Below are 21,958 nucleotides of genomic sequence, written 5' to 3'. Positions count from 1 at the left end.
TTTGGATGAGGCCCAGCGACATCGGGGAGAGAGAATCTGCCTCCCTCAGGCCACTCATTCAAATGTTAACCTTATCCAGAAACACCCGCAGGTTTGGCCACATGGCTCAGCCAAATTGACACATAAAAGTAATCATCTGAGCGCGGGTCCACCACAGGCTGCTCATCCATCCATCAGCTGACGGGCATTGGGGGCGCTCCCACCGCTTGGCTGCTGTGGACGGCGCTGCTGTGAACATGTGTTTACATGGACTTGTTCGTGACAGTTTTCACTTCTTTTGGGCGTACACCTAGGAGTGGAATTTCAGGGTGCTGGGAATTCTTTGGGCAGAATTCAGGCTGAGTCCACTCCCTCTGAAGGTGAAAGTTGGGCCACTTGCCCTTTTCCATTTCCTGGAAACTCTTGTCCTGTCCACGTGTCCTGGTGCCCAGCACCACGCCAGGCAGGAACGAAGCATCCAAACACAGTGAGGAAACCTTGTGTTCACACCTGTGCTTGGATAGGCCGGGCCCGGGGCAGTAGAAGGGGTTTCAGACTCTCCCTTTCATCTGGTTTGAATCCACTGGCCTGGGGGTGGGGCCAGGCAGAGGCACAGGCAGAGGCGGGAGAGAGAAGGGGAGGCCCATCTGGGTCCCTGGCAGGGAGCCGGGTCTGAGGGCCCTGCTCAGGATTCCCGAGTTAACAGTGCTGCTCAGCCAGGGCCCCGTTGGGTGTGCGGAGCCTTCCCCACTCACTGTGTCACCCCACGGTGCTTCTGCTCAGATGCTTCCGTGGCTCCCTTCACCCTCCGCTAGGGTCTGGATTCCTCTGTGGCCTCCAGGCCACTCCTCGCGGCCCTCCTGCCTGCTGCGGGCTCCCTGGGCTGCGTAAGCCATGCCTCACCCTTCTGTGGCCCAGACAGGTGGGAGAGTCTAGCGCCTGGTGTCCCCATAGCTACGTCACCCCAGACATGCGAGTCCCCTGCAATGGGGCTGCACAAGCCCTGCTCACTGCCGTGTCCCCGTCCCTACACGGGGCCCGGCCCAGGCAGACGCAGAGACACCGGCAGAACTTCTGAAGAGACAGTGTGGCCCCAGCACCCGTGGGCCAGGGCTGGCTGGTCTCTCTCCATCGCTCTCCGCCAGAAAGGGCAGAAGGACTCCTGGTTACCTCAGAGAAGGGCCTTCCCTCCCTCCCAGAAAGTGAGCAAACACCGTGGCCGAGTTTAACAAAATCTGGATGACCAACAGCATCACTTTTATTGCAAATCAGTTAACAAAAAAAGATGAAAAAAAATACATCATTTTCATTACCTACAGTTTTGCATGTAGATAACTTTTTTTAAAAAAGTTTTCTTTTTCTGTAAACTACACTCTATTTTATAAAACACATTAAGAATCAACATGTTAGGACGTGTCCGGTCATGCTCACTAGGGGTGGCATAGTGTCGCCCCCACCAGGGCCGAGAAGCTGCCGAGGCTGCGGGTGGAGGCAGGACCCTCCCCAGGTCCACTCCTCAGGGTGGGTTCCAGCAGCTGCAGGCCTCGCTTGTGGGCGGAGCCACGTTCTGACATCCCTCAGCAGGAGGACCCGACAGACTTGTTCATTCAGATTTTTTAAACAAAATCCACCTTTAAAAATGTATTTACAGACTGTGCCACAGGCTTGTACTTGATACCGCCAGAACCTGCTCCTCCCCTGGGTGCACGCCCCCCCAAACCTACGAGCAGGCCTATCACCCCACACGCGCTACCCCACCAAGCCGTGCCAGGCCCTGGACGAGCAGCCTCTGTGCACCGAGCTCGGACACGGCCATGTTTTCCCAAAGCCTCGATGGAGGTTGCCCTGGCAAGTCTCCTATGGAAACAGGGCCCTTCAGCAGTGGGGTCCTTGAGCCGAGCCCAGGCCCCCGCTGTGCCAGTCCGTCTTCTGCTGAATCCAGAGACGCTGTTCAAGCTGAGATGCTGGGGCCTCCAACGGGGTGGCCTAGGCAGTGTCCTTCCCCAGAAAGGGCAGGGTCTCTCCACATGGCGTCCAAGGTGGGCCCTACACTGCTGACATATCCTACACGAGGCTTAAACATCAGGGGGGTGCGGGGGCAGAGGAGCTTCCGGAAGGAAAGAGACCACTAAGAGCAAAGAGCAACTACTTAATACTGGGCCTGCGACAAAGATTCACGATTGTACCATAAAGCGGACTCTTGCGACGCGCCGAGAACACCTTTCGAAAAGATCATTAAAAGAACACCACAACATATAAACCACATCGTTTTATAGCTTACTTTCTTATTTTAGATGCAAATTAGCCCATGTGTCAAAGGTGTGAAGGCTTCTCCTGTCTCTAGATGTTTCTTCTCACAGGGGCTGGGGAGGCTGGGAGGAGGGGGTCCGGGGCGGGCGTGGGGGGCGCCTGGGGAAATCACAGCCGGCCCCAGAGCCCGGGAGCTTTTCGGACAATGCTAGCTCAAACCTCCTTTCTCTGACCTCATTTCTTTTCGGATTTTGAATTTTAAAAAAATCAATAAATAAATGGCATTTATAAATCATGAATCTTTGTTTATATTTTACAAATATGTAAGGAAAATCTGAGAACTACTTTATTTTCTTGGAACAGATAAAACTTTCTACCTGGTGCCATAGAAAACAGTACATATAAATAAAAAGACAGTGTTTCCATGTAAAATAAAAGTACATAAATAAATACTAAAAAAAAAATTAAAATCTGTGTTCTCTTATTTTGTATAAAAACACGTTTCTTAAAAAAAAAAAAACACCTCCTTTGGTGGGTCCCGGCGTCTGTGGAGCGCACGCAAACACCCCAGCGGGCCTTGGGAAAGGAAGCTCGGGGTCCCGCCGGGGCGCCGGCTGTTTACTTGAAGGCCTCCGGAATGTGGGCTATCTGGGACTGCATGCTGGTGGGCGGGCTGGAGATGCCCTCGGACCAATCGGAGATGTTGGAATGGGGTGATGAGCTGGACCACTGGTCGGGGGACTCGGGGGACGGGGTGAGGAAGGGGTGCTCAGGCACCTGCAACTGGTGGCTGGGGGTGTTGTCCACGGGCGAGGAGGAGTAGCTGTGCTGCGAGGGCGGCGTCAGGAACTGGGCGGTGGTCATGGGCGGGGCCAGCGAGGACGGCAGCGACGTGGGCAGGACCTGGCTGTCCTGCGGCAGGATGGTGTGCACCGCCAGGCTGCTGGGGCCCAGCGGCTGCACGTCTGCCTGGCTCGGCTCTCCCCCCAGGAAGCTCCGGCCCATGTGGCCATTGGCAGCTGAGCTCACGCCGAGGTGTGGCGGGGGCGGCTGCGGCTGCAGATTTTGCTGCGGCTGGATGTTTGGTGGCTGCAGGTTTTGCTGCGGCTGCATGCTCTGCTGTTGCATCTGTAAGTTTTGCTGTTGCTGCATCTGTAAGTTTTGCTGCTGTTGCTGCTGCACCTGCTGCTGCTGCTGTTGTTGCTGCAGCTGCTGGGTCTGCACCAGGTGAGGCTGGGTGGCCAGCCGTGTGTTGGGCAGGGCCTGGTAGCTCATCATCTGGGACAGGGCGCTGGCGGAGAGGCCACCGTGCATCGGGCCCATCATGCCGTGCTGCAGGGCGGGAGCCTGCGTGCTCAGGGTGCTCGGCGCCACGCTCCCTCGCAGTGGGTTGTACTGGTTTGGCACCAGGCCGTTCTGCAGCCGGGACAGCCACTCACACTGGCTGTTCAAGCCTGTGGCCCCACCCACGGTGAAATTCATAACCCCACTGCCGCCGCCGGGACCCAGGACCGTGCTGGTACTGGAGGCCACGGGCAGGTGTGAGAGGCGCGGTGGCCCTGCTTCGAAGGCCAGCCGGCCACCCCCGCCCAGCGTGGCCATCTCGGGCTTGGCTGCCACGCTCAGGTGGCTGACGCCCAGGTGGGTGTCGGGCATGCCGGGCAGGTGGTTGAGGGGCACAGAGGGAGACTGCTGGAAAGGGGAGGGAAGAAGGGGCGGGGAGGCCACATCCGACAGGTAGCCGTGGGGCGACTCGAGGGAGTCCACGGGCGACAGCACGCTCGAGCTGTCCAGCAGGCAGCCCTTGCCGTCCTGGGACTTCTTCCTCCGCGCTTTGAGGTCCTTGGCCTCCTTGCCGCCGCAGGCCAGGCCCTTAGTGCTGGGCTTGCGAGCCTTCTTGCCCTGCACGGTCGGCTTGAGGTTGCCCAGGTAGCCATTGGGTGAGCAGAGTGGGGGTGACAGGGTGGGCGTGCCACCCAGCGTGGCGCCGTGCAGCTGGGGGCTGCGCACCAGGCTGTACTCATCCAGCAGCCGCACGATGTCGTGGTGCATGCGCTCCTGCGCGATGTCGCGAGGCAGGCGGTCCATGTGGTCGGTGATGTCCCGGTTGGCGAAGTGGTCCAGCAGCACCTTGGCGGTCTCGTAGCTGCCCTCCCGGGCGGCCAGGAACAAGGGTGTCTCCTCCTGGGGGAAGGGGCATGGGGAGATGAGGGCGTCACCCTCACCAATGTCCTGTCACTAGAGGGACCAACGGCTCGACCCCCACACCCCACCTCTGGGGAGGAAGCCCATGTTGACCTCTCCCAGCATCCTACCCTTACCTGGCATAAATCTTTTTCTTTTTCTTTTTTTAAAAATAGAGCGTTAAATACTTCTGAGCTCCAAGCAGAGGTGGTCTGTGGGACCCTATATCCTAACTCAGTAGGGCTTTACTTCTGCGGAGTCACAGACCCCCAGTGGAAATCTAACAAACTGTGGCCTCTCTTCTCTCCCTCCAAAACTTCAAGACGCAAATGCTGCAGCAATTTCAGGGGCTTTGGGACCCCTTGAGAGCACCTGTGGGCACTATGGCAGGAAGCCCCCATCTGGATGGCCCCGGAGTGACCCTGACATCTTAGCTCCTTCCCTGGGCCTGAGTCCTCTCGTCTGTACAGTAGACATGCCACATGTCCCTGCGAGGCTGCTGTGTTAGGGCTGAGGCCTCATGGTACCTGCCTGGTACACATAAGGCACTGGTCATGGCCCCGATGCCCTTCGGCCAATCCCTGTGTCTCTGAAGCAGTCTGCCCAACCAAGGCGGGGTCACGTGGGGGCCCCACCAGGGACTCAGGAGCCTGGGTCCAGCCGCACCCCCTGGAGCTCAATACCTGCTGGGCCCCCTCACCCAGGAGGGAGGAAGACCCCGGGTTGAAATGCAACCAGAGCTCATGAAGTGTGGGGCGGGACAGGTGGGGCACCTGCACTTCAGTGCCAAGTCCCCAGGGGAACCCAGGGACAGGCTCAGGAGCCGCGGGGTCAGATTGGGGTTGGGGAGGAAAGAAAGAGCTTCCTCAGCCTCAGGGGACAGGCCGTGGCAATGGGGAGCGAGGCGAGGGCGGGTCCACGTGCAGGAAGGCAGCCGCTCATGTTTACACCTGTAGGCCTCACAGTGCACCCAGCCCCACAACCCACCAGCGTCACTCTGCACCCTTCCTGGTGACAGCCAAGGACAGAAGGGGAGATCCAGGTCACAGTGACACGGATAGGACAGGGGCAGCCTCACCACTCGCTGTGCTGGGATGCACGCCCTGCTGTGGCGGCAGCCCTGCGCTCGGGAGGGGAGCAGGGAACGCTGGTCAAAGGCAGGAAAGAGCTATGGCGCACAGGCACCGAGCAAAGGGGTCTGTGCTGACGTGCCTGGGAGTTCTCACCAGGACCTCATAAGTTAGGAAGCGAGGCCCAGGGGGTTAAACCACTGGCTTGGGGATCCCACAGCCAGAAAGGAGCAGCACTGGCTGAAGTCACTCACCAGCCCCGCCCCAGTCCCACGCCAGCCCCTGGCCCACCTTGTTGTTCTGCATGTCCTTGTTGGCCCCGTTCTTCAGCAGCACGATGGCAGCCTCCACGTTGTTCACGGCAGCGGCCCAGTGCAGGGCGGACTTGCCTGTGTTGGGGAAGCAGAGCCAAGGTTGGGGCAGATCAGGTGGCAAAGGGCCCATCCTCCAAGGGCTGGGTGGCAGCCCGGCTTACCCAGGTCATCCACGGCGTTGACGTCGGCATGCGAGTTGATGAGGTCTTCGAGCATGCCCTCCACGGCCAGGCGGGCGGCCAGGATCAGCGGCGTTGTGCCGTCATGCATGCGGGCGTCCAGGTCTGTGGCTCGGTTCCGGATCAGGATCTGGGTGACAGGGAAGGCTTCAGGCTCGGAAAACGTGAGCCCGGAACCGATGCCTGACATGGTCAAAGCCCCTCCGGGGGTCTGAATGGCCCCAGCAAGACTGGACAGCCACGGAGCAGAGCGCAGGCAGCACTGCCCCCACAGACCAGCCCCCTTGGTGACCATGTGTGGCTTCACCTAATCCTTACTCTCAGGTGGGCCTGGCTGCCACGGCCACCCCAGGACAAAGAGGGGTCAAGTCCCTGCCCAGCCACAGGGGGCAGAGCCAGCGCCTGAACTCTGGCTCCTGAGGCTGGAACCCCATTCGGAACTGCTGAGCCACACCGCGTCCATCCAGGCACGCGGGAGAAGTGCAGGCCGCCCTTCGGATGCTGCTGCGCCTGGGGTCACAGGCGAGAAGGACGGCCACTGTTGCTGGTGGGTGAAAAAAAGCCGGGCGCCAAGCAGCGTGCAAGACTGGCCTCATGCCCGCACAGCGCCGTGGGAATTCACGTTTCTACGTGCCAGAAAGCCGCCACAGCAAACGCAGCCAGGCCGGCCTCCGGGGGCTCGTTCAGGCTGTTTTCTTTCAGCTAACCTCAACTTATTTCTGTACAAGGATGTCACGTTAAAAATATTAAGCTAAAAGCTTGGGGATGACTCCTCTGATTTGTGTCCCATCTTACCTGCCCGTCCATGCAGGGCAGGGCTGCCCCGAGCCCGGGGACTCGCAGCAGGGAAGCAGCTGGCAAAAGGAACCTCTGCCATGGACACTCCCAGGAGACCCAGGCATCAAATCCCTGAATCCACCTTTGCCCTGGGCCCCCCACAGGGCCAAAGCCCCAGGGTTACAGACTGCCAGCAGCTCTAAACCTTTCTTCTCACCGCCACAGGCTATGCCTCCGGCCAAGGCTGGGAGGGAGGAGCGAGGCTGCGAGGGGCGGTCGCGGTGGGACCAGGAGCCTGTCTTAGGTAGGGAGTGAGGAGGCCCTGCCCACCCCTGCAGGTCACCCTGGCCTCCTGGGTGACTGCCTCCAGCCTGGCTCCCCTGCAAGGGCGACGGATGGAGTCTGATACCCTTGCATCCCGTTCAGACTTCAAAGACTGAGGATGAAGACACCAGCTGTCCCTGTTAGGCTGTGCTTGGGATCAGTGCTCCAGGACCCACACGACCCAGCCACCTGCCCAGACCAGGAGGAGGGCAGGCAGGTCAGGCCAGCAGGAAGGCACATGCACAGCAGCAGCTGCCCACCTGGAAGACGCCCTGTGCGTCGGCAGACACGGCTGCATGCAGCGGGGTGCGCCCCATGTTGTCCTGGATGTTGGCGTCGGCGCTGGCCTCCAGCAGGCGCTTGGCCGCATCGGAGCGTGAGTAGCGGGCGGCCAGGTGCAGGGCGGTCTCGCCGGTGCGGTCAGTTTGGTTGTGCAGGCTGGCGCCCTGGTAGATGAAGTCCGAGATGACGGCCGGCGCGTCCTCCTCCTCTTCGCTGTTGCCGGTCTCCAGGCCCCCTCCGCTGCAGGAGGCGATCATGAGGGGTGTGAAGCCATCTGTAGTGAGGGCAGGGACAGGGGTGGGGACTCAGTCAGGAAGGCTGGCCTCCAGCAGTGGCTCCTGGGGAGCCTGATGACGGTCCTGAGTTTGCGGGCAGCCATGTGGACGCGGCGCACAGAGGGCTGACATCGACCTGGGCTTCCCAAGGGGCAGAGCCAAGTCCTGCTGCCAAGTGGCCAGTAGGCACTGGAGAGCCCTGTGGCTGCGTTCCCAACCTGTCTGAGATCTTCACCGTCAACCCACGCCAAGTGAACGTGACGTAAGAAACTGCAGTTAGGAAATCAATACGTCGCAAGCCTCCAAGGGCACAGTCAGAAAAAATTAATGTATGGGGCAGAGTGAGCTCAGAGAGCCCGATGGGGGGCCAGCTAAAAGGCAGAGAGATTCCCGGGACTTGTGCACCTTGTTCCCCACACTAGGTTTTCAGAACAGCGGCCCTGGGGGCTCAGGGGAGGGAAACAGGCTGGCTATGGGGTCAGGGAAGTGCCAGCTGCTGGATGACAGTGACCCTGGCCAGACAGCCCCTTGGGGGCGGTACAGGTGGCCAGCTGAGAACCCACCTGGCCCACGGACGTTGACGTCCATGCAGTCAGTGTCAGCCTCGCCCTGAGGTGGCGTGGGGGCCATGGCGGACACACGTAGGTCGGCGGCGTCCAGGTGCTGCTGAGTCCACTGCCGGTGGTCTGTCTGGTCATCCAGGTCAGGAAGGACCACCGACTCCTCAAACTAACGAAGAAGGTTGAGTAGAGAGTCACGTCGAGCCCGGGGCGGGGACAGGGCACACTGGGGACGCCCTGGAGCCTGCCCGACTCACCCGGAACTTCTTGGTCTCCAGGTCCTCGTCGCCCCACTCGTTCTGGTTGTCATCCATGAGGGCACCGTCCGAGGCATTCTTCAGGGGCCTGAGGGTAAGAAGTCGGGGAAGCGAGACTGAGCGGGGCTCACCAGGAAACCCCCCAGGCCGTGGCTTAAGCGGCAGTCCAATGCCTCAGACCACACTCGGCATGTGGGGCGAGCCGTGGTCGGGAGGGGAAGGCCCCGCACCCCCAGCCCCCAGGACCACACTCAGCATGTGGGGTGCGCTATGGTCGGGAGGAGCAGACCCCACACCCCAAGCCCCCAGGACCACACTTGGCAGCGGAGTGGGCTGTGGCCTGGAGGGCCAGACCCCACACCCCAAGCCCCCAGGACCACACTCAGCATGCGGGGTGGACCAGGGTCAGGAGAGGCAGGACCCCCGCATCCCCAGGGGCCACGGCAGCGTCCACTAACTTGAGGCCCACGGAGTCCTCGCCCAGGGGCTCCCGTCGCTTCTTCTTGCTGGCCTCTGACACCTTGAAGCCCTCGGGGAACCAGAGCTGCCCATGCTGCCGCCGTCGCTTGCGGGACAGCAGCACCCCACAGCCCACGAAGAAGAGCAGCACGAAGGCGGCCACGGCCACGTACATGAAGTGCAGCGGCGGGGGCGGGGGCGGCTCCACGCTCTCACCTGCGGGCACAGGGACCGCGGGCCGGCGCCCGGCCATCAGGTGGTGGCTAGGCGGCAGGCCGGCAGCCGGGGGGCAGTGGACTGGCTCGGCGGCCGGGCGCCTCCTCACCCACTCTCCTCCATCCCGCCCCCCAAAATAAGGTCATTTTCTACGCGATTAATCAGAATTGCAAACTATCGCTAAATTCTCTCCTGCACCAGCCGACTATCTGGAGACGTTCCTACTTTCTTCTCCTTTACGGAGGGGGATTAGCAACTTCGAATCGCTGCGCTTGCACTGAGCTGTTAAGACAAAGGATTTACGGGGATTTTCCAGATACAAACTTCAACACTTCACATGACACCGATCAATTCTTCACTCTCTCCTTCTCTGCTTTTTTAAAAAAGCTGTAATGATTTTGAAATAATACCCAACAAAGGAAAATCAGGGAGGAGTGGGGCGCGACAAAGGCTCCCCCTTTCTGGCACGTTATGCTGGTCCCATGGGCCAGCCACACCCACAGCTGTCACTACAGGTGGGGAGAGTGTGCCAGGCAGAAAATTCCAGAAAGGCACTTCCCGGACTCTGCATGCCACACACCGGGGGGGGGAGGGCAAAGGCACAAAGAGCCAGAACGTTTGGGGCACTGGGAGACCGAACCCCCGCCAGTGGCCTCTCCCCACACACAAGTGAGCTGTGCCCTCGGGGACGGCTGGGGCGCAGGGCAGCCACTCACTCTGCACAGCCTCGATCTTGTAGGGGATGTTGAGGCTGCCCAGCGAGGCGAGTGCGCCCAGGAAGGCGGCCACGTCGGTGGTGCTCTGGAAGCACTGGGAGGACGACTGGACACATTGCCGGTTGTCGATCTCCAGGTAGACGATGGACCTGGGGGGTGTGCCGGGTCAGGGGGCTCGGACCACAGGCTTCCTCCCTGCGCCCACCCAGCCAGCTGCCTCCAGTGACCAGCTCTGGCTCGTGGTGGTGTCACCGCGACAGGTGGGGAGAGAGCAACCCCAGAACCCAAGGGGCAGCCCAGGGTAGCAGGGAGCCGGGTCTGGACAGGAGCCACCCTGCAGGTGGACAGTGCCCCCGCCAGCCCAAGTGAAGCACAGAAATCAGCCGGGGACGCAGCAGCTACTCGCACGGACACCCCTCAAAGTGCTCTCCCACCCTGGCTCCGCTGCCCTCTGGTTCTCCTGGGTGCCGTGAGCACTCCTATCGCTCATCTCAGAAGGACAGAGGCCTCAGGAACCTCACCCTCTCCTGGGAGCTGGCCCCAGGCCCCAGGGCATGGGCTGTGGGGTCAAGAGCCCTGGGCGGGAATGCTGCCTTTGACCCTCACCTGTGGTGAGCCCTGGGAAGTCCCAGGTCCTCTAGGAACCTCAGTCTCTTTTACATCAAGTGGTAACAGCACTGCCTACCTGGGGAAGGAGCCCTGAGGGTTGGGGTCGGGGAGGGCCTGGCCCAGGAAAGCTGCTAGGGGCTCACTCACCCACGGATGTCCATGGGGTCCAGCTCCCGGCGCTGGCGCCCACCCCCGCTGCCCGGAAGCAGCGAGGCCTTCATGTGGCCTAGCAGGCTGCCAGGTGTGGCCCAGCCATCCACGGAGCGCCGGATGGGGTGCTTGCGCAGCTCCTCTTCGCGGCCATAGTAGGGGAAGATCATCTGCTGGCCACTGGCGTCGCGCTTGAAGACCACGTTGGTGTGCAGCAGGCGGCTGAGCTCCCGCAGGAAGTGGAAGGAATTGTTGCGCAGCTGCTCGGGCGGCATCAGCACCACCACCACCAGCGTGCCGGCCGCCAGCCGCTCGGGCACGTGCTCCGCACAGTCCAGCCCGTCCCACTCGCACTCGGCGCTGTTGCAGCCCTGGTCGCAGTGCCCGTCGCTGAAGTGGTCCTTGCAGTACTGGTCATACAGTGGGCTGTGGGGCAGGCACGCTCAGGCTCCCTCCACGCCCGGGCCTCCAGGGGCTGGCGCCACCCCCAGGCCGCTGCCCGCCCCAGGCCACACCCAGGGGCACATGCCCACTCTGTCCACTGGGGGAACCGGGGCCAGAGCCTGGCTGCACGCTGCTCTGCATCTGAGCTCAGACCTTCCTCTGCCCACTCTCCCTGCTCCACAAGGGGACGGCTCTCTCCCTGCTCCATGAGGGGACGGCTCTCTCCCTGCTCCATGAGGGGACAGCTCTCTCCTTGCTCCACAGCAAGGGGACAGCTCTCTCCCTGCTCCATGAGGGGACGGCTCTCTCCTTGCAGTGAGGGGACAGCTCTCTCCCTGCTCCATGTCCCTGCAGTGAGGGGACGGCTCTCCCCCTGCACTGCGAGCCCCGGGCACCGAGGGCAGGCGCGGCCGCCCCCCAGCCTTACTTGCACTGGCCCTCCGCGCGCTGGCAGTCGAAGCCGTCGAAGAGGCAGCCGGCCGAGTTGCACTGGCTGTCGCAGTGGCCGTTGCTGAAATACTTCCAGCACTGCAGAGACTGCGTGCAGTTCTGCCAGGGGTCATTGAAGTTGAGGGAGCAGTCGCCGCCGTCCCAGCCGCAAGCGTGGTTGTTGCAGCGCACGCTGCACACCTTGTTGCCGGCCTCCTCGCGGCACGCGGGCAGCTCGCAGGCCTCCTCGATCTGTGGCGGGGGGATGTCGAGGCCCACGCCGCCCCCGAAGCTGTAGTCCAGGATGTGGCACAGGAGCCCGTTGAACTTGGCGGGGCACAGGCAGCGGTAGAAGGGGCTCTCGGACGTGGGCTCACAGGTGCCCTGGTTGTAGCAGGGGTTGCCGCCCACACAGGGGCTGCTGGCTGGAAACTGGCACTCTGGGCCGGTGAAGGGGCCCAGACACAGGCAGGTGGGGCTGCGAGGGCCCGAGATGCAGGTGCCCCCGTTCAGGCAGCGCAGGCTGCCACAGGCCCGCGCGTCGTTCTCGCATGTGGCGCCCTCGTAGCCCTGTGGGGAGGCGGCGCAGGAGCAGTCAGGGCGGGACCCGGAGTCCCCACCTGGGAGACGGGCACAGCCCTTCCCTGGGCAGCACGACCCTTTGAGAAGCACTCTCCCCATGTGAAAAGCTCCGGGGATCCCTGGGGTTGGGAGGGTGGATGCACAGGTGGAACACAGGGCATTTCTAGGCCCCGAGAAACTGTGCATGATACTCTAACGGCGGTTGTGCCCAAAAAGAATGCTCAGCGCTGGATGACCCTGCCCTACACTGAGGCCTGGACTCAGCAACATGTGTCAGGGCTGGCTGTCAATCGGACAATGTAGCACACGAAGGCCAGATGCTGACACCGGGGAGAGTGCGCTTGTGGGGGGAGGGGGACGTGGGAATTCTCCACGTTCTGCATAATTTTTCAGTAAACCCAAAACTGCTCTGAAAATAAAGCTTATTGACAGAAGATATGATCTCAAGGAGACCAAGAAAAACAGAGCCCAGATGCTCGAGCCAGCCTCTGCTTTCCGGCACGTGTGCAGGCCCAGGCTCAAGGCCCCTGGGGGCTGCCCAGGGCCGGGGTAGGGGTCCAGCCCTCCCTGCCCCCGCCCGTGGCTGCACCTACCGCCGGGCATCTGCAGATGAAGCCGCGGGCTGTGTTGGAGGCCACAGCGCAGGTGCCCCCATTCTTGCACGGCTTCCCCTTGCAGCCGTTGATGACCGACTCACAACGGCGCCCTGGGGACAAGAGCGGGTGTGAGAGGCTCACCCGTGCCCACTGGCCTGCTTGCCCCGCCTGGCCCTCGAACCCACCGGTGTGGCCGGCACGGCACTCGCAGTGGAAGTCGTTGACGCGCTGCACGCAGTTCTGGGTGCCGCGGGCGTCACAGGGGTTGGACAGACACTCGTTGACATCGCCCTCGCAGCGCTCGCCCACGAAGCCGGGCGGGCAGGTGCAGCTGTAGCCACCCACTTGGTCCACACAGGTGCCGTTGTTAAAGCACTTGGGGCCGCGGGACACGGGGTCCACGGGGGGGGTGCAGTCGTCCATGTTGATCTCGCAGTGCACGCCTGCAGGAGCCAGGTGACGTCAGGGGCCTGTGCAGGCCGCACTCGGGCCTGGCCCCTCCCAAGGGCAGGATCGGGACCCCACACACGCCCAGGAAATGGGATGCTGGTGACGGGACCATGCCCTGCATGCTGCCCGTGCACCAGGGGCCGGGCTGGCTCCCTCTCTGTCAGCCCCACGAGGCCAAATGAGGTTCTGGCCGGGTCCCAGATGCTGCTGGATGGTCGCAGGGCAGCTGACGCGCCCACTGTCCCAGGAGTCCAGCTTACCCTGCGTGCCCCGGGGACAGGAACACTTGTAGGAGTTGGTGAGGTCGATGCAGGTGCCCCCGTTCTGGCACGGGTGGGACAGGCACTCGTTGATCTCCTCGGAGCAGTTCACCCCGTGGTAGCCGGCCACACACTGTGCAGGCAGATGGGCAAAGCGAGGGGGTTGCGGCTCAGGGGGTAGCAGGGGTGTAGCCCCTCACCCCCTGAGCAAACGGGGCCACACGAGCTGTCCTCTTGCTTAGCGGAGTTCTGGGTTCCCCACACTGCGCCAACCTGGAGGAAGACCCCTGCCCCACTGACCCTGGGAAGGCCCTGGGAAGCTGAGAGTCACTGCCCAGAGTGGGGTGTAGATCCTTTTCCGTGGGATTGAGGCCAGGACAGAGGTGGGGGCCTCAGGGCCAGCTCAGCTGAGCCCAGACACACTCTGGGGGAGGGGAAGCCCTGCCCCACTTCCCAGTGCACTCTTCTTTCAGCCTCCCCCACGGGATACCTCCTCCAGGCAGTCTTCCCCAAGTACTCCAGCCCCCCGCAACGGGAGTTAAAGGTATACATGTCTGTCTGGTTTAGCCTTCCCCACTGCACTGGCTCCCAGCCCAGAGCCCAGCACACGACGACACTCACACCAGACACACACGCTCCCACCCGGGCTGGGTCCCCACCTCGCAGGAGTAGCCACCAGGGTAGTCGGTGCAGGTAGCCCCATTCTGGCAGGGGCTGGGCGAGCACTCGTCCACCTGGTCCTCGCAGTAGCTGCCCGTGTAGCCAGCCTGGCAGTGGCAGTGGTGCGTGCTGCCCTCGTTCTCGCAGAGCCCTCCGTTGCGGCACAGGCGGCTGACGTTGACATCTGCAGGGGCCGAGGGGCAGGTGCGTGAGGCCTGGGCTCCCCTGCTGCGGGGCCGCCGCGGGCCTCAGACAGCCCACCTCCTGACCTCTGATGGCAGCCGCCTGCCGGGCGTGGTCGGGTTGGGACACGGCCAGTTACCTTGCAGCCGCGCGGCCACCTCGCAGGAGACGCTGGGCACGTCGCAGTAGAGGCCGGTCCAGCCGCTGTGGCACTCACAGCGGTACAGCGCGTTGGTCTGCCAGCACTTGCCGCCATTCTTGCAGGGTGAGGAGTCGCACCAGCGCACCAGGCTCTGGGGACGGGAGCGCCAGCCTCGCTCAGCCTGCCCGCCTGGGGCCCGTTCACCGGCAGCGCGGAACGCACACCCGCCAGAGACCCTGTGGCCCAGGGTGGGGCCCGACTCCATGATACAGAAGTGGAAACTGAGGCCCATGGGCTTCCCTTCCTCAGGAGCAGCCCAACACTGGGACAGGGGTCTCTCTCTGGGCCCTCGGCAGATCCAGACTGCTGGCTGCCTTTCCTCAAAGGAAGGTTTTTCTTAAGAAATAAACAACTCTTTTCAAGTTTTTTGTAACTGACGTTTTACATGAAAATCTTCAATAAACACAAATCTTTAATACTTTTACATATTTCCTATAAAAACATCAGCTGGGCTGTCTTCCCCAAGTCCCCCAGTCCTTGCTCTCGCTCCATAAACCTCTGCTACCCGACCGGGGGGCCCCCTCTGATTGGGTAGGCGGCAGCACAGCCCAGGGCCAGACACCGCAGTGACCACGGCCATCGCCCGCCCTCGGAACCTGGCTCTCCCCTCACTTGTACCCCAGTGGCGAGTGAAGCCACCCTGGGCCGATGTGAGCAGGCCCAGCAGGGTGGCTGTTACGAGGACTGCAGCGGGCGTCCCACCTTGGCCACTCCTGCCGGGACCCTGCGGCCCGCTCGCTCACCTGGCAGTTGAGGCCCGTGTAGCCCTGCGGGCAGGTGCACTTGTAGGTGCCGTAGCTGTCCTGGCAGGTGCCACCGTGCAGGCAGGGCCGGGAGTCGCACTCGTTGACGTCGTGCTGGCAGTAGCTGCCTGTGAAGCCGGGTGGACACAGGCAGGTGAAGGAGTTGATGCCATCCACGCAGGTGCCGCCATTGAAGCAGGAGCTGGAGGTGGGCGGGCAGCAGGAAAGGAGGGTGAGTGGGGTCCCAGGATCCTGCCCGAGTAGGCACTTCCTCTCAGACATCTTCCCCTTGACTCAGACTGTGGCCAAAGGGCCCTGACGGCCAGAACAGGCTGGGAGCAGCCTGGCTGACCTCAGGCAGGCCAATGGGAGCTGCAAGAAGCCCCCAACACAGGGCCAGGGGCTTCAGACTCTCACACTACTCACACAGCCATCCTTCTTCCTTCTTTTTAACTCACGCTGACAGGAGCTTTATAACACACATAGGTAGATATTGGCTAAGATAAAACAAGGAAGAAACCAGAACCTACACAGGGACTATGGAAAATAGACATGTCAGAAACCAAAGATGAAAAGAACATTTAATGCTGAGCTTCCTGGCAGCCACGGCAAAAAAGGAAACCAGACAGATTACAAAGTCCTTGTTGTCTGATAGAAGGAGGCAAACTAGTTCTTTAGGATAAACTACCAGTGTTCCCGGTTCTCACGCTGTCAAGGGACAAGGGCCCTTTCAGGAGGAACACAGCAGCACAAGGAACAATGTCTGACTCAACTCAACCAGCATCGAATGCCAACCAGGCAGACAGCTGCTTGGTGCGCCAGGCTGCCAGACAGGACGCACGGCCCCATGGCTGTGTCCTCCCATGCCTCAGCCCGAGGCCTAGATGGCCGTGCAGTGCCCTGGCCCATGGGCCGTGGCCCTGCGCACCTCTCCGTGCAGTCGGGCGTGTTGTTCTCACAGTGGATCCCGCCGAAGCCCGGGGGGCAGGTGCAGGTGTAGCTGTCCACACAGTCGGTGCAGTTGGCGCCGTTGCGGCAGGGGCTGCTGGCACACTCGTTGATGTCCTCCTCGCAGAAGGCGCCCTGGAAGCCGGGCAGACAGTCGCAGAAGGCCGCGTTGATGCCGTCGGTGCAGGAGCCGCCGTTGTGGCACGGGTCTGAGGGGACAGGAGAGAGGCCTGAGGGGCGGGCCCTGCCCCGACTGCCAGGACACCAGGGTTGGGAGGGCTCCCGGCAACCTCAGCGGCAACACAGCCCTTTCCTTGTGCTTGGGGTCCACCTTCCCCCACACTCCCAGACCCTAAGCCGCAGGGGGCAGTGGGAGAACGCACATGCTTAACAGTCAGACCGAGCAGGGTTGGGGTCACAATCTTCCCTGCTCGCTGGGTGATACCAGAGAAGACATTTGGCCTCTCTGGTTCTCAGTGTTCTGTGACCGAGGGCAGGGGCCCGAGAGGCCTGCTCCACGCTAGGTCATGACAAGGACTAGTAAGAACGAGGCTTAACAGGGTCAGGTGCCACGCGGTGGGAGGAGCTACTGGAATCTGGCCGGAAGATGCTGGGATGGGCTTGAAGCCTGGCTCTGGAGCCTTCTGGAACCACCTTGCTCAGTTCACACAAGGCCCGCAGTGATGCTCTGTAAGCAGCAGTCACCTCCCCAGAACTTCCTCCAGGATCTGACCCAGGCTCCCTTCCGGCCACGCTCAGCGGGACTGAGCCAAGGGGTTGGCCTCTCTGGGTGTGACGGCCTGCACTGCCAGCACCGACCCCGTGCCCGGGCACTGCCACACCCCTTCTCCCACCAGCTCCCCATCTGGTGCCTGCCGGGGAAACAGGTCTGAGAGCATCTCAGAGGTGGACACAGTGGCCCTGTCGCCCACCCCGGCCCTGGCCACCGGGCCACTCACTTGGCCGGCAGTCGTCGATGTCCGTTTCGCAGTTGCGGCCTGTGTAGCCGGCTTGGCAGTGGCAGCGGTAGCCGCCGTTGGTGTTCTGGCAGGAGGCGCCGTGGCGGCATGGGCTCTTCACGCACTCGTTGATGTCAATCTCGCAGGTCTGCCCTGGGGAGGGGAAGGGAGCCATCAGTGCAGCGCCCCCGTCCAGGCCTCTGCCCGGTCCCCCCAGAAGCAGGGACCCCTCAGCCCTGTGACGATCCTCTGGGGACGTCCTGGGAAAGAAATGCTCCCCACCTGATGCCCCCCAATTCTGGGCCAAGCAGGGTCTAGAAATCCAGCGTGGGAAGGGCCCTGTGAGGTCAATTCCTGCTTCTTGAGCCCCCTTGCAAGTGGCTCTGCAGCCTGCTTGCACATTTCCAAAGACGGGGAGCTCACTACCTCCTGCCCCGGAGGTCCCTGAGCTCCCCTGGGCCTCTCAACTCTCCCGGGACTCAGCCCAAGCCAGGGATGCAGGGAGCAGGCGGTCTCACCTTGCCAGCCCACAGGGCAGACACAGGAGAAGCTCTCGAAGTCCTCAGACTCCCTGCACTCGCCACCATTTCTGCAGGGCCCGGGGGCACACGGGGCCAGCACCACCTCGCACGTGGCCCCTGAGGGGCCGAGAGACAGGCTGTGAGACCAGGGAGCCAGGCCAAGGGCTGATCCCCAACCCCGCCTGGCATCTCCAACAGAGGCCACTGCAGCCACCTCCTGCTGGTCACCCCACTGTCAGAGCATACCTGGCTGGCCCTGGCGGGGTGCCAGTGGCACTGTACTGGGACCCCGGGTGAGCTCCTGGCTGAGTGGGGACCCGACCCAGGGGCTGAAGACCGACCAGACAAACGCCTAGCTCCTGAACCGCCCCTGGTTCCTCCCTCGGCTGCAGGACACAGCTGGGCCTCACCTGCCTGGAGCGCCTGGGAGCCAGGACCAGGCCAGGACTGACAGCCCCTCAACCACACCGCAGGGGTCTCGGGCCTGCTCCCAGCCTCAGCCCCCATGCGCGTCCATCTCCCGGAGGCAAAGGGCCCTGCACTGAGCTGGAGGCCTCGGTGCGACTCTCTGCAGCTCTGTGTCGCAGGTAGCAACTGCCCCGTCACAGGAGGCCATCGAACAAAGGCCAAGACAGCAGGGGACAAGCCCTCCACTCTGCTGGGGGATGTGCCAGCCTCAGCCCCAAGCATGTCCTACTTATTGGTGAGCATCGGGTGCAGCATCAGGACGTCTGGGGGAGTCTGGCTAAAACCATGTGCACACTGGGTGACTTTTTCCCCATGAAAGCCTGATGGACAGTTTTCCTGTTTACGGCCCGTGGGGGCTGATTCCCGAGGAAGCTAGGAAGTGTTATCTTCCTTGCCTCCCATTATCTCCCTGGCCTGCTGGTGCGATTTTCCAGAGCCTTTCTTTCTATCGGTTTCCACGGTGACCTGGGCAGGCAGGAAATTCGCCAGAGTTTCCGACAATTGTGAAAAGGGAAGCAGGAAGCGGGCAGACGGGAAGCGGGTCAGCACAGGCCGGCTCCTCCCAGCCAGGCTCTCCAGCCTCTGATATCAACTTGTCCAAAAGGGCCTCGGGTGCGCCCCGGGTGCGGAGGCCCCTGGGCAGCCATGGGGGGGAGTTTCATCACCAATGCAGGAGAGAAAACCCAGGGCCCTAGCTCTGGTCAAAGAAAACACTGCTCTGGCCACAGGCCGCCCGGTGTCACGGGAACCACAGACACGGCCCAGCCCTGCCCCACTTGGCCGGCAAGCTCCTCTCAGGACCTCCAGGGCCCAGAGCCGCCCACAGCGGCAGCACCCTCTGCCGGCTCCCCGGGAGGCCCGGTGGCCCTGGCGGTTGTGGACTTATATCTTTTGACACTTTGCAAACCTCTTCTACAGAGGGGACCGTTTCCCGTGATCCCCTTGGCTGGGCCAATGGCAGCGGCCAGGACGCCCCGGAAAACGTCTCCCGCCCCTGTTCTGCGTGAACAGAGGGCTCCTTGTGCCCCTACACAAAGAGGGCCCGCCGTCAAAGGAATCCCTCGGGCCTGGCCATGGCTGGGGAGGGCGGCCTGACCCCAGGGGCCCACAGCAGCATGGACGCCAGACACGGAGGCCGCTAGCCTGGGCCCAGCTCCCGGCTGTGCCGCCAAGGGTCCCACCGCCTCACCTCCCAGGCAGGCCTCCCAGGTAAGATGTCTGGGACAGACAAACTAAAACTTCCTCCCACGCAGCCTACGTTGCGGGCTCATCGGACTATGACAACGGCAGAGCGAGGCCCACACGCAGCCGGGCCTAAGGCTCAAAGCACAGAGCAGAACCCGCTGAGCAACAGACAAGCCTGGCGTCAAGGGGGCCGCTGCGCCCCTCTCAGCCACTGCTGCTCCCTGTAGCCACCCCCTCCCTAAGGCTGTCCAGGGCCTGCAGAGGCCCAGCCCCACCTGTGTAGGGCAGCAGGCAGTTGCACTTGTACCCAGCCACATCATCGATGCATGTGCCCTGGTTCAGACACGGGTTGGACGCGCACTCGTTGATGTTGGTCTGGCAGTTAGGGCCTGGAGAGAGAGGGACAGTGGTCAGTGTGCCCATCACCCTGGGTGTCATGGCAGGGCCCCACCACAGGTCCCTCCTCATCTCCTGGAGTGGAGAAGAGCATGGCGCCAAGCTGTGAGGCCTGGAGCCCACCCCAGGGGGTCTGCCCCATTGGCAGCAAGCAACTCTCACGGGAGGGAGAAGCCGAGGGCTGCGCGCTGGCTGGACGTGGGTCCCGGCTCTGCACTGCCCACCAGGAGGGCCTGCTGTGTGGCAGAAGCCCCCGCCCCACTCACCACTGAAACCTTCCCGGCATGTGCACACGTAGCCGCTGGTCATGTCTTTGCAGGTGCCGCCATTGACACACGGGTTCGACTCACACTCGTTGTTGTTGATGTCACAGTTTGCCCCACTCCACCCGGGGTCACAATCACACTTGTATCTGCAGAGGTGACCACACTGCAGCTCAGGTGTGGCCTGAGATGTGCGGGCCTGGGCTGTGGACTCTCTGGGCTCTGCCGCCAGCCTATGGTCTGATGGCATGAAGGCACGGGTCCACTCTGACTCTCAGAATCCTTTACAGTGGTGGCAATAGCACCCACTTTGCCCAAGACAGTGACAAGAGTCTGGTTACGCTAGGTTTGGGACAGCGTCCTGTCCAGGGCAGTGGTCAGAAGGCCCTCCACCACTCACGCACTATGGCCTTCAACAGAGGACTTATTCTCTGTGGGCAAAACAAGGGCCTGAGGGCACTGTCCACGTCCACAGCCCCGTATGGACAGAGCAGTGCTGGGCACATAACAGAGGTGAGAATCCAAAGGGAAGCTTCCGTTTCTACACTAGACCCTAATATGTCTGACGCCGTATGTGGGGCTTTTCCCACCCCAAGTAAGCCCCCAGCTCTCAGGACACCAGCTGGGTGGCCTACCGTTCGCTTCCAGAACTGACCACCCAGAGTTAGCACAGACCCCACGGTGAGGGGCTCGGTCCACAGACTACCCCAAGTCAGACGCCAACACAAGGCGAAGCTGTCACCTGTTCTTCTCACCGAATCGCGGATGCAAAGACCCTTCCTCAAGTTCAAGAACTTGCTAGAACAGCTCCCAGAACTCGGGGAGACATTTACTCACTAAACTAGTGGTTTATAACAGAGGTGAAACTCAGGCACAGCCAGGTGGGAGGGAGCCTGGAGCTTCCAGCCCTCGGCAGTGTGCCCCTCCCAGCGCCACCACGGGCCCCCGACCCAGAAGCCCGGCTCCTCCAGTCAGCGCCTTACGGAGGCTCAGCTCGTAGGCGCGGCTTGATCACGTCACTGGCTCTTGGTGACTAACTGGACCTTCAGCCCCCTCCCCTCCTGAAAGGTGGGGCCCTCTAATCACAGGCTGGTCCCCCCACCCAGCCCCCGTCCTCAGGCGACCTCAGCCATCTCATTAACGTAAACTCAGGCGGGGCTGAAAGAGGCTTGTTATGATTAAAAGATGCTCCTTCTGCTTTTATAAATCGGAGGGGTTCAAGAGCCAAAACATAGACCAACATGTTTATCTCTCATCACGTCTGCATCACGGAGGTGTCAGCTGTGCAAACGTGTTCTAAGGATCGTTTGAGACTTGCCTCCTGAGCTGCTGTCATGCCAAATGACGACACGCAGCCCAGGGCAGCGCCGGGCAGAGATGAGGGCTGAGTGAGCATCTGGACGGCACACTCTGGGGCACAGACGGCGGATCTGTCCTGGGGCACACCCACCCACCCGGCCTGGGCTCACCACGTGTGGCCCCTCCGGAGCTTTGCACAGGTGCCTCCCTGGCCCGACCCTGGCTGGCCACCACACAAGCTGCCTCCCTTGGGGCAGAGCTTCCGTGGACGCAGACCGGCGGGGAGGACATGCCCCTGCACCCCTGTACCACACTGCATACCCGTTGAGGCTGTCCCGACAGGCCCCGTGGATGCAGGGGTCACTGTTGCACTCGTTGACCTCGGACAGGCAGGTGGGGTCGTGGTAGCCCTCGGGACAGCGGCAGGTGAAGCCGTTGATGCCGTCCTCACAGGTGCCCCCGTTGTGGCAGGGGTTCCCAGCACACTCGTCAATGTTGATGTTGCACATGCTCCCTGCGGGTGGGGGCGGGGGCTCAGACACGCACGCCCAGGGGCCCCCAGAAGAGGAGGACGAGAAGGAGGGGTCTTGGTGAGCAGGTTCTGGTCCCCTTGAGCCTCAGTTTCTCCCTCTTGAACCCAGGATGAGAACCAACCCCTCTCCCCGAGTTCACCCAGGGCGTAGACCGGAGGCAGACGTGTCACATGACAGTGAGCTGAGTGGGCCCTGCGCTCTGTGCCTGGCGCTGACGGGCACTCACACGAGTCTTC

General features: G+C 62.1%; 1 protein-coding gene across 2 annotated transcripts in view; it reads right to left on the bottom strand.

Moving 5' to 3' along the window:
• Positions 1 to 1,203: 1,203 nt before the first annotated feature.
• The window catches only part of NOTCH1 (notch receptor 1), a 49,219-nt gene continuing 28,464 nt past the window's right edge, over positions 1,204 to 21,958 (bottom strand). For both annotated transcript variants that reach the window (XM_023629312.2, XM_070251700.1), the window contains 22 exons: positions 21,511 to 21,703; positions 19,894 to 20,039; positions 19,507 to 19,620; positions 17,576 to 17,695; positions 17,058 to 17,210; positions 16,079 to 16,307; positions 15,151 to 15,352; positions 14,345 to 14,498; positions 14,022 to 14,206; positions 13,363 to 13,495; positions 12,838 to 13,095; positions 12,650 to 12,762; positions 11,473 to 12,044; positions 10,599 to 11,027; positions 9,843 to 9,991; positions 8,910 to 9,126; positions 8,452 to 8,539; positions 8,198 to 8,363; positions 7,338 to 7,633; positions 5,959 to 6,106; positions 5,775 to 5,872; positions 1,204 to 4,413 (listed from right to left, as the gene is read on the bottom strand). In XM_023629312.2, coding sequence (XP_023485080.1) covers positions 2,848 to 4,413; positions 5,775 to 5,872; positions 5,959 to 6,106; positions 7,338 to 7,633; positions 8,198 to 8,363; positions 8,452 to 8,539; positions 8,910 to 9,126; positions 9,843 to 9,991; positions 10,599 to 11,027; positions 11,473 to 12,044; positions 12,650 to 12,762; positions 12,838 to 13,095; positions 13,363 to 13,495; positions 14,022 to 14,206; positions 14,345 to 14,498; positions 15,151 to 15,352; positions 16,079 to 16,307; positions 17,058 to 17,210; positions 17,576 to 17,695; positions 19,507 to 19,620; positions 19,894 to 20,039; positions 21,511 to 21,703 — 5,729 coding nt within the window. In that variant the 3' untranslated portion in view covers positions 1,204 to 2,847. The remainder of the gene's footprint in view (positions 4,414 to 5,774; positions 5,873 to 5,958; positions 6,107 to 7,337; positions 7,634 to 8,197; positions 8,364 to 8,451; positions 8,540 to 8,909; positions 9,127 to 9,842; positions 9,992 to 10,598; positions 11,028 to 11,472; positions 12,045 to 12,649; positions 12,763 to 12,837; positions 13,096 to 13,362; positions 13,496 to 14,021; positions 14,207 to 14,344; positions 14,499 to 15,150; positions 15,353 to 16,078; positions 16,308 to 17,057; positions 17,211 to 17,575; positions 17,696 to 19,506; positions 19,621 to 19,893; positions 20,040 to 21,510; positions 21,704 to 21,958) is intronic.

This window comes from Equus caballus, chromosome 25, assembly GCF_041296265.1.
Source record: "Equus caballus isolate H_3958 breed thoroughbred chromosome 25, TB-T2T, whole genome shotgun sequence".
Lineage (NCBI taxonomy): Eukaryota > Metazoa > Chordata > Mammalia > Perissodactyla > Equidae > Equus > Equus caballus.
This window is presented reverse-complemented; position numbering and strand designations above follow the sequence as displayed.